The 12,065-nt window shown below is 41.0% G+C and overlaps 1 protein-coding gene across 8 annotated transcripts in view; it reads left to right on the forward strand.

Annotated features, from left to right (window-relative positions):
- The window catches only part of LOC106571415 (adhesion G-protein coupled receptor G6-like), a 63,697-nt gene that overhangs the window by 17,344 nt on the left and 34,288 nt on the right, over positions 1 to 12,065 (forward strand). For 7 of the 8 annotated variants that reach the window (XM_082961796.1, XM_082961793.1, XM_082961797.1 and 4 more), the window contains exons 3-4: positions 7,638 to 7,985; positions 10,330 to 10,932. In XM_082961796.1, coding sequence (XP_082817922.1) covers positions 7,638 to 7,985; positions 10,330 to 10,932 — 951 coding nt within the window. The remainder of the gene's footprint in view (positions 1 to 7,637; positions 7,986 to 10,329; positions 10,933 to 12,065) is intronic. The other variant, XM_082961801.1, reaches the window with a different exon arrangement.

The following is a 12,065-nucleotide window of genomic DNA, read 5'->3' on the forward strand; positions in this document are numbered from 1 at the left end:
GACTAAAAAGTACACTATTTTCTTTAGGAATGTAATGAAGTAAAAGTTGTAAAAAATATAAATAGTAAAGTACAGATACTCAAAAAAAAACTACATAAGTAATACTTTCAAGTATTTTTACTTAAGTACTTTACACCACTGATCCTCTGTATGGTAATAATAATTAATTATATTTTGCAAAGTGGTTTCTTGCATCATACAACACAATACAATGCAATTTACAGTCACCTATTTGGCCCATGGTATTACAGACCTCATACAAAAACATTAATGTCTAGCCCATAATCATGTAAAAACATTTTTAAAAGTCTCATTCAATGTAGTCCTTCATTGAACACGACATATAGGCTAATGTAGGCTATATCTTAAAAATCAAAAGCTATTTCCATGTGAAAATGTTGGGATTTGCTCCATTGGTTTTGTTGGTAGGCCTACATTATGCTATAGCCACAATAGCCTATTGGCTGCTGTCTAAAACTGTAAGTGTACAGCCTCAGTGTTAACTGTAAACGCGTGCTGGAAGTTGCACAGAATTCTCACAACGTTCAAGTTTCCACTCACAAGACCTAAAATTTGCTCAGTGCCCCCAAAAGGTTGAGGGAACATTGGTCACAAGCTTGATGTAATCATTACGTGCTAGGAATTTGCTTCCTACTGCTTCTTACAAGAGCACAAATCGTGTCCCAATACTTTTGGTCCCCTAAAATGGGGGGACTATGTACAAAAAGTGCTGTAATTTCTAAACGGTTCACCTGATATGCATGAAAATACCCTCAAATTAAAGCTGTCAGTCTGCACTTTAACCTCACAGTCATTGTATAATTTCAAAGTGCTGGAGTACAGAGCGAAAACCACAAAATATGTGTCTCTGTCCAAATGCTTTTGGAGCTCACTGTAAAGTATATAAACCCGTGTGTGTGTGTGTGTGTGTGTGTGTGTGTCCATGTGTCCTCTGGGCCATGTGAGTGCAGGGTGGTTCAGTACACAGGGGGCTGGTCAGGCCCATGGCAGCGGTCAGGGCTTAGTGGGTCTCAGAGGGATGTGAACAGGGACATACAAACTGAGTAAACATCATTTGGCATGTTGTTTTTCCTCTTGCGCACCACACACACCACACCAGTGGCTGACAGCATCACACACACACACACACACACACACACACACACACACACGTCTGTAAAACTGCAGGGTATTCCAGTAGCATGATTCCGTCCAATAGTGATTTCACTCTCCTTTGCAAAACAGACTCAGTCCAGTTGTCAAACGTTGATCCCATTACTTGTTTATTTAAATCCTGACCATGAAGGGAGTTTGTTCATGCTGTTGTTTTTTCTCTGGACCCTGCCAAATATTATATGAAATTGCCACCATTTTGTTGGGAGGGTTTCTAGTTGACTCCACTAAATGGTAACCACAGCAGCACAACCACAGTTCTGTTGGTATGCAAATGCTGAGGCATCACCCTTGTTGTTGTCTAATGTATCTCAATGTTGTGGAAGTGAAACGACGATGGACTGACTGTCTGGACATCCAGTCACACTCTCCAACATGTGTTCACATTTTCAATACCATGATTTATGTGTCTGTTTTGCATTAGCTCTGTTAATTCCTTATAATTCATGTTCAGGGTCTATTCTCATAACATGGAAAAACGGAAAAAAAACATTTTCAAAGCAGAGTGGATCAAGGTAAAGTATTTTACGGAAAACCACTGTGTTAGAACTCCTTACTAGTCACAGAATCAGGAAAGATTCAGACTTTCCAACGTGCTAAGTAGTACATTTAGGAACAAAGGGTAATAAAACAAATGACCTTTATTCTTTGCAGTCGTGCTCATTCCAAGACCATCCAAAATCAGTATTTTGATGTTTACACACATTTATTTTCTAATTCAGTCGTATTTTAATCTTATTCAAGTGCTAGCATGACATGCAGGAAAAAAATCAAACTAATGCTGCATGTCAAATGTATTATTAAAGTGGGATGATTATCATTGGCCGGGCTCCTATTACATAGAAATGTATGGATACAAACTTTTTTTAAATGTATTTAGATACTGACAAGTCCAATTGCTTTGTGCAATTGGAACCACAGTGAATACCAATGCCTGCATTCTGAGAGTACATTTGCTAGGATACATCATTGATTATTGTTGGATTAAATGCTTGTGGGAGTTAAGACAGACATTTACATTCAAATGTGTTTTTGTTTGGTTTACCAAAGAGATAATGGAATTAATACTTGTCATGTCAATGATGTTCCCTTAACAATTACCTGCAGACACTGAGCACACTTTTGTTATGGCAAGTAATAAAAAATACAGCTCTGCCACCAATGATGCTTAAAAACTCAGTTGTTTCTCCTTCGATCAATCTACAAACCCGACCACAACTCCTGAGCTCACAAGTGCGCACCATTGTAACCTTAATAACTTTTTGACATGTCTCCTATCAATGGTTATCATGGTCATCATTTGCGTTGGTGTTACTTCCTCACCAGTGTTTGCTCAGAGCCTCTCACCGTTCCTTTTGTCTCAGTTTTTCTCATTGTAAAACCATACATATGTAGGATCTTAATTTGATCACCCTGTGGCAGGATAACTTTACTGCAACGCAGAACATTTAAAACGTGTAGTGTATATGAGATTTAATAAGGCTTCTAAAGTTTGTGATATCCACTTAGAAATTTCAAACTTGATTTTCACTTACGGAAAATGTATCAACCGTTACAAAAATGTCCATTAATTATAACCCACATAATAATTCAAATTTCCTCTTGTTGCAGGATTATTTTCCTGCTGTAGGAGACTGGTTCAGATTAAGATTCTACATCTGTATCACAACACCCAACGTCCTCCCTCGTATTTCTCTCTGTTTGCACATAGATGGTAAATCACTAGTGATTCTGACTGGTTAAAAGAAGATACCCAGTCACTTTATTACACCACGTACCTTATATTTGACCACTTGTTGACCTGGGGTGTAGAAATGTTCTCTGTGTCTTTTATGGGACTGGGCTATGGCCCTGATAAATCCTAGAGGCAAATGAGAGGGGCTGTCGCTCACTCTGCGTTTCATCCTCCATTCAGACACTCCTAATGAAACCAGCGCACAGCATCAGTATGTCTAGGCCATTAATTGGACTGTTTGGTAATCCCTTACATCAATATGAGTATAATAGCTTTCACTTGGAGTACTATAATTGTATCAATCTATGTTTATTTTGAATAGAAGTGTGGCTGTTACTTTTTGATGGCTTTTAAAAAAAGACAAGTGGATAATGTGTACAGTTAGCTTCATATTTAGATGACAGGTGATGTGGCATGTGATTGAGTGCAGCCTGAATAGTACACTATTCAGTGTACTGGTGGGATGTTTGCAGTGGTGTAAAAAGTACCCAATTATCATACTCTAGTAAAAGTAAAGATATCTTAATACAAAATGACTCAAGTAAAAGTGAAAGTCAGCCAGTAAAATACTACTTAAGTAGAAGTCTAAAAGTATTTGGTTTTAAATATACTAAAGTATCAAAAGTAAAAGTATAAATCATTTCAAATTCCTTATATTAAACACATTTACCGATAGCCAGGGGCACACTCCAACACTCAGACATCATTTACAAACGAAACATGTGTATTTAGTGAGTCCACCAGATCAGACGCAGTAGGGATGACCAGGGTTGTTCTCTTGTTAAGTGTGTGAATTGGACCATTTTCCTGTCCTGCTAAGTATTGAAAATATTATGAGTACTTTTGGGTTTTAGGGAAAATGTATAGAGTTAAAAAGTACATCATTTTCTTTAGGAATGTAGTGAAGTAAAAGTAAAAGTTGTCAAAAATATAAATAGTGAAGTACAGATACCCCCCAAAAACTGCTTAAGTAGTACTTAAAGTATTTTTTACTTAAGTACTTTACACCACTTGATGTTTGGATAGTTGACCTTTAAATTGTACACTGGCTCTTTATAAACGTTCACGTTTGTGATGAGGACATGCAACAGATCAGTCATTCATACAATGCTATGATCATTGTTCTCCTGAAGAAGATATCGCTTTTCCTGTCTTTCTGTTCCCCCAAATATTTGGATATACTTGTAAAGTTACCAAGTTATTAGCTAACTAGCCAATGAGGTAACATGACAGAACAAGGTGTAAACAAATGGTTAACGACGTGTGAGTAGTTTTAGAACGGCACATGACATGGTTTATAAAGTAAATGCAGTCCTGGCTATCCGCTAGAGGAATATAAAATGTTGCCCCGGTATTATTGGTCAGATCTGTTGACCTGGTATGGTTAGAAGCAAACCATTTTCATTGTTATAATGGTGCAATCTTGACGCTATCGAATCTGCACTCTTTTTTTCTTTAGGGCACAAGGAAACAAATGTACAGCGAAGCCTTATCATTACAACAATAATTATCTGAAAACTCTTGGTCGCACAGCAAAATATTTCATTGCATATACTACCAAATTGGTCGCACTTTAGAGCCCTGAATATGTATGATAATGCTTGAGACTCATGTTGCTGGCAGTAATAGTTTTTTCTTTGACTGGGCCATTCACTTTTTCAAAAAAAAAATTATATTACAGCCTTATTCTAAAATTGATTCAATTCATTTATTTCCTCATCTATCTACATACAATACCCCATAATGACAAAGCGAAAACAGGTTTTTAGAAATGTTTCCAAATGTATAAAAAAAATAAAAAACAGAAAGGCCTTATTTACATAAGTATTCAGACTTTGCTATGAGACTTGAAATTGAGCTCAGGTGCATCCTGTTTCCATTGATCATCCTTGAGCTGTTTCTACAACTTCTTTGGAGTCCAACTGTGGTAAATTCAATTGATTGGACATGACTTGTCTAATAGAAAGGCACATACCTGTCTATATAAGGCCCACAGTTGACAGTGCATGTCAGAGCAGAAACCAAGCCATGAGGTCATAGAAATAGTCCATAGAGCTCAGAGACAGGATTGTGTCAAAGCACATCTGGGGAAGGGTAACAAAACATTTCTGCAGCATTGAAGGTCCCCAAGAACAAGGTGGAAGAAGTTTGGAACCACCAAGACTCTTCCTAGAGCTGGCCACCCGGCCAAACTGAGCAATCGGGGGAGAAGGGCCTTGGTCAGGGAGGTGACCAAGAACCCGATAGTCACTCTGACAGAGCTCCAGAGTTCCTCTGGAGATGGGAGAACCTTCCTGAAGGACAACCATCTCTGCAGCACTCCACCAATCAGACCTTAATGGTAGAGTGGCCAGACGGTAGCCACTCCTCAGTAAAAGGCTCATGACAGCCCGCTTGGAGTTTGCCAAAAGGCACCAAAAGAACTCTCAGACCATGAGAAACAAGATTCTCTGGTCTGATGAAACCAATATTGAACTCTTTGGCCTAAATGCCAAGCGTCACGTCTGGAGGAAACCAGGTACCGCTCATCACCTGGCCAATACATCTCTACGGTGAAGCATGGTGGTGGCAGCATCATGCTGTGTGGTTGTTTTTCAGTGGCAGGGACTGGGAGACTAGTCAGGCTCGAGGGAAAGATGAGAGTAGCAAAGTACAGAGAGATCCTTGATGTAAACCTGCTCTAGAGCGCTCAGGACGTCAGACTGGGGTGAAGGTTCACCTTCCAACAGGACAAGACCTTAAGCACACAGTCAAGACAATGCAAGAGTGGCTTCGGGACAAGTCTCTGAATGTCCTTGAGTGGCCCAGCCAGAACTCGGAGGTGAACCCGATCTAACATTTCTGGAGAGACCTGAAAATAGCTGTGCAGCGACGCTCCCCATCAAACTGACAGAGCTTGAGAGGACCTGCAGAGAAGAATGGGAGAAACTCCCCAAATGCAGGTGTGCCAAGCTTGTAGCGTCATACCCAAGAAGACTCGAGGCTGTAATCGCTGCCAAAGGTGCTTCAACAAAGTACTGAGTAAAGGGTCTGAATACTTATGTAAATGTTATAAATTATTTTATTTTTTATTTTTGGGCCAAAAAAATGGAAAAACCTGTTTTTGCTTTGTCATTATGGGGTATTGTGTGTAGCTTGATGAGGGGGAAAAAAACGATTTAATCCTTTTTAGAATAAGGCTGTAACGTAACAAAATGTGGAAAAAGTCAAGGGGTCTGAATACTTTCTGAATGCACGTTAATAGGTGTTTTTGGACCAGGAAAAGGAACAGCCACTTAAAGCTGTAATTTGGTCGGCCTGAGTGAGTGGATTTAGTTTTTAGGACCCTCTTGACCCTCTTGGCTGAGAAGAGGGCACATGTTGGCAGGTATAACAGTGCCACAGTAGGACCAGGCTGTAATCTGACCTTGCATCAGTCATCCATTGTGGGGTACATAACACTTCTAATGAGTCAATTTTCTGAAGCAACGACAACTCTGGACTGTAATCAGGCGATAAACAAAAACGTATGGTTTTGGTAGTCTTTTTTGCCGGTGGATAATTTGCTCTTACTGTTCCCTCGACCCTCTCCAAGGGTAGAATTCTCTGGATTGTTGCCTTCCAGGTTTCCTAATACCTGATTTGATTCAGTTTGCAGAGAAATCACACCCCAAAGGTAACATGGCTCCTGCCTGTAAGGCATCAGGATCCAGGATCAGAGAGTTAGGCAAGTAAACGAAAACACCCAACATAACAACTGCTGATTTCCATTGTATGGGTGTTATCCAGGCTTTGGCTTTTGAATTGTAATATAAATGTTCCTGAAATTTCATAGAGAAAGACTTACAGAAGATGCACTGTTGCTCACAATCAAGTTAAAAAGTTGGATCAATAAGCTAATGGAGAAGAGACAAACACGATTACTGGCCATATTGAGATTGCTGTATTTAATTCTGTCTTATTACAGTTCTAGAAGACTGTATTACATAACCGTGTTAAATGACTTTGAACGATTCTGAAAGGGATCCCATCATTATGCCGACTTTGAGTGTCTTCTGATTGTACTAGCTACGCACAGTACTTGTTTCAGTTGAGCCTATGTTTAGATGTCTGCAGACCGCTCTCATTACTATTCACATTTAATGTTTATTTATGCGAAATAAAATAGACGGTCTTGTAACTTGTGTTGAATGCCGATCAAGAATGGCACTTGACAAATTTGCGTTGCTTTGCAGTGGTATTTTTCTCAAATGTTTCTGCCAGTGTTTGCTGTGGTTTTGGCTCACACATTAGCCTGCCCTGGATGAACATAAGTCATTGTTTTCTGAGTGAAGGTTTCTTTTCAGCCCATTAACATTTTTATCTGTGCATAGTTTTTAGGTGACCTTTAAATCATAGCTATGGTATTTTATTATCTCAACACATATTTTTCAACTGCAGAAGTAGTATTAGTGCCTTTTTTCACTGACTGACACTTGACTCTTTGCTACTCCTAATCTAAATCTCCTGTAAGTCTAAACTTGAGATGGTCCCTGTTGTCTGACTCTATTGGTCCACTAACACAGTCTCTCTGACCTCTGACCTTGGTCTTGCACTGGCCTTGCACTGTTGCACTACTGACCTGACTCCTCCTCCACTGCCTTACCTGTCCTGTCCTGTCCTGGTGTCCCCTGGTGTCTCCTGGTGTCTTCCTGTACTCCCTGGTTCTGGGGTATAGTTGTGACAACATGTCCATGTTTTGCTTCAGCAGTGTTGAGCTGTAGTAACTCCAACTGCGTTGTGGTGCTCACGGACTCCCAGGGTACCTTTACCTCCCCCTGCTACCCCCAAGTGTACCCCAAAAGTCAGGCCTGCAAGTGGACTCTGCAGGCCCCGGCTGGATTCATTGTGCAAATAACCTTCTTCGACTTTGATCTCGAGGAGGCCCTGGGGTGCATCTATGACCGCGTCATTGTCAACACCGGAAACCAAGATATGAAATTTTGTGGCTTGACAGCCAACGGACTGACACTAAACTCCACCGGCAATGTGATGGAGATGTCATTTAACTCAGACTTTAGCGTCCAAAAGAAAGGATTCAATGTCAGTTACAGGCAAGGTATGTTTTAAAGCGGGCACATTTTTACAGGTATATTTGAATGATTATGATTTTTATGTTTATTATGGTTATTATTGTTATTATGATTCTTCTTGTGTTTATAGTTGGAATGTTTTTACATTACATTTTATTTTCTATTTTGAACATGGTAGTTTACATGTTAGTGTTTAGCCATGCTCTATTACAGTAAGCTTCAGGTATTTTTAAGTAATTCCCCGTGTCATTTTAGAGGAATTTCACATAACACAAGCATCAAACATCTCCGTCACTATACTAACCAAACAGCAACAACATGGCTTAGGACAAACATGTCTTCCATCCATTATGCTAACCAAACAGCAACAACATGGCTTAGGACAAACATGTCTTCCATCCATTATGCTAACCAAACAGCAACAACATGGCTTAGGACAAACATGTCTTCCATCCATTATGCTAACCAAACAGCAACAACATGGCTTAGGACAAACATGTCTTCCATCCATTATACTAAACACACTAGCGCTAATAACTCAAATGTTGTATTCTCAATATATATAGGATATCTAATAACATTGATTGTTTTATAGTGTATAGCCTATAAATGGTGTATGTTCCGTTTATAGAATCTTAGTCCCAGCCTTTATCTAGGCACCACATGTAAACCCTGCACATCAAAGAGTTACAGTAAGTGTATTCACTTACAGCCCCCCCCCCCCCCCCCCCAGTAACCTTTTAAAGAGCACTAGTCCATCAAAATCACTCCCAGCTTGAACAGAACCTCCGATTTACATCGAGTCCAAGTGCGAATCAAGTGTCAGGGACTGGTGCCGTAGCTATTCAATGCCTTCACATTATTTAAAACATTTTCACAAAATTCTGGAGACCAATTTTACTGTGAGAGACCACAGGACAAAACATTTCAGCCAGTCAAGTTGGAACATGGTATGCTTTGCAATATGCAAGCAATCTTTCTGTTGCTGTGAAACACCAGGGAGGCCAAGGAGGCCAAGGAAAACTTGCTTTGGGAGGTTTTCACCGTGCTTGGTTCTGGTTGGCTCCTTCGCCGTCCTCAAGCATTGGGTATCAATTTAACGCATGGCTGTCAGATGAGCTAGAGTTGTCAGCGTCTATCATTTAAATTGAATAATTCATACAGTGCATCACATGAGCCTTTATTCTCCCACATTCATCAGTCTTGTGGTCTAAGCTCCTATTGGGTTTAAACTCAAGGTGATATCCCAACCGGCAGGCAACCTATTGAACTTGGCTTTCAATCTGTTAGCAGCCCAACGTCCTGCCTGGAGCCCTGGAATCATATGACGGTGTCACAGTAAGCCCTGGCCCTTCCGTACGGCTCGCAAAGCAGATCGGAGATCAACAACACAAACAGAGCCCTGCAGGATCTATCAAAAGGGCCTCTCAACTGTGTCAAATCCTGATACCACATTCAAAGCTGAGTTTTTCCATTCCAAATTGGCTGTCACTCTGGCAGTGGGGATGGCCAACAGCAACAAACCAGAGCTTCATTAAAATGAAACGTGTCAGAAAGTATGAAATGAGCGTACAGTACATTTTAAAAGGAACAGAAAAAAACTTTTTCTTCCTGAAAAACCTCATTTATTGGTGGGAATGGGAAATGTGGAGTGATAGTTGACATTTAATCTTAGTGATAAGAGGAAGGCCTGAGATGTCACCTGCCTAACTGGCACTGTTCATCCTCTGGGCTGTGGAACACTATGCAGTCATATAACGATGATGTGGAAATGGTGCCTCATTAAATGAAGAAAAGTGAATAACGACAGACAGTAGGAGAGTGACACATGAAGATTATTCAATTGGTTAGCCTATCATTTAGATGTAGTAATTTATACAGTGCCTCACATGAACGTTTATTCTCCCACACTCATCAGTCAATGAATTAGCCTTTAAGCATTCAAAAGTCAGAGTATGACTGAATAGCAGTAATGGCCGGCATTAGTCAGGTAAATGGTGAGTTTACCTACACATATGGATTATTAGTTGTGTCGTTATTCAGACAAGATGTTCTGTACAATTTAGAGCCCCTGGTTCTACTGAACATCTGACAGTCATCTAATGCAGTGGTTCTCAACTTCAATCCACGAGACCCACAGTGCTGGCTTTTGTTCCAGCCCAGCACTAACAAAACCGATTAAACTGATCAAAGGCTTAATGATTAGTTTATGACTTGATGAGGCAGGTTGAATTTCTTTTACTCTTGTATTGTAGGAAGCTCTGCCCCGCAGGAAGAATGATTGTGATCGGTTGATTCCGCAGTTTAATTAGGCCTGGAGGTGAAAACACTTTGTTCTCTAATGCTCTTCTTTCTACTTGTGTGCTGTAGTTGCCGTGGCGCTGAGGAATCAGAAGGTCATGTTGCCAAACGGCAATGGCAAAGTGGTCAAGGTCTCCAATTCAGTGACCATACCGACCATTCAGCAGTTCACCGTGTGCTTTGAGGTAGCCCGCTCCAACCAAAAGAACAAGGAAACCATCTTCTCTTACACCCGGCTAGAGGACAGCAGTGGTGATGAAGCCCTAAGTTTCGGAATGAACCAGGATGGAATGGCACTGGTCATGAGTAACGAGACATGTCTGGTAGACTCTATCCTCAATCCCTCGGACTTCACCTCCACCATGAAGCCATTCTGTCTCACATGGGCCTCCACCACAGGCAAGGTGGCCCTTTACTACAACAGCAACTACCGGACCAAGACCTGCTCTAACACAAGTGGGCGCTTGGTGGGGGCCGGGGGCCTTTTCAGGCTGGGGGGTAAGAATAGCTTCGATGGGAGCATCTATAACTTCCGCCTATGGGATAGCGCCATGAGCAGGACACAGTTGGCCGCCCTCACCTGTGACGCCGTTGGCAACGTCATCGACTGGGACAACAGCTTCTGGGACATCCCCTCTTCACTGGCACAGACGGACAGAACACTGAGCTGCAGTGAGTATCCAAATATAGTCACATCCTTTGCACACTGGTATGTTCTATTTATGATGACTGGTTTCCAGTCAGCAGAACTTCAAAAGTGTTTGACTGACAGAAGTCTATATATTGTTATCGGGACAATTTCCTGGTTCATTAGTAACAGTTCATGCAATATTATTCCAAGTGATATACTAGTTATGAGAGAGCCTAAATCCTAAGTAACTCAAACAGTCCAGTGTTATCCGAACTGCTAAGGAAGATGAAAGCAGCAGCAGCAGGACAAAGATATGCTCCATGTCTCTACCTTTGAAAGTATTAGGATTCTGTTTGTAGCGATAGGAGCGTAGCCACAGCGAAGGAGCCAGGGCTGTCAGGAAATGTCTGCCGATCGCCCGGTGCCCACTAGAGAATGGTGCTGTGTGTGGTTTAGCTGTGGAAAGTACGAAGTGCAGAATCATGCATTTCTCCTACCCGTTATGAGTCTCACAGAACACACACACAGGCCCCATGGCTGAGGAAACTCTTTTTACTTAGCCCCATTCCTGAAACACTATCTGCTCGGCTACAGCTTGGGCCTGAGAGTCTGTGAAAAAGAGTTCAGCTCAGAGGACTTTTAAGATCAAATTGTAGGAGTTCCCTTCCCAACGCTAAGCTCTCCGTTTCACAGAGGTGCACAGAGAAAGATGTCTGTCTCTCTGAACATTCCTCTAACTCTTGTGTTAGTCTTGAAACTGCTCATGGGTGTGGATGATCTGGAACAACCAACTCTCCCTTTTGTACTCCGAGCAATGTTTCTACATTTCATAACCCACCACACTGCAGTTTGAGTTAAGATCTCTGCTGCTGCTCCAGTTCAGAATCATACATACCAGATGTTAAAACAGATAGACTCTAGCTCTACTGTACTGCACACTATTTAGAAGAGGAGTAGGGTAGACAATATACTGTTGTTCAGAAGTATATCACCTCTGGTATATATTTATATGTCCTTGTGTCCTTGTTTGTCTTTACATAAACACACCTCCATGTTGCATTGTGGTCCATTAGATTATTAAATGTTAATTCACTTATTAAGACAACAAATGCTTTGCTTTGCCCACAGGAGTTTGTTTCCATGTCACTGGCTGATGCAGCTGCTGCTAATTAAA

The sequence above is a fragment of the Salmo salar genome, chromosome 15, assembly GCF_965601325.2.
Source record: "Salmo salar chromosome 15, fSalSal1, whole genome shotgun sequence".
NCBI lineage: Eukaryota > Metazoa > Chordata > Actinopteri > Salmoniformes > Salmonidae > Salmo > Salmo salar.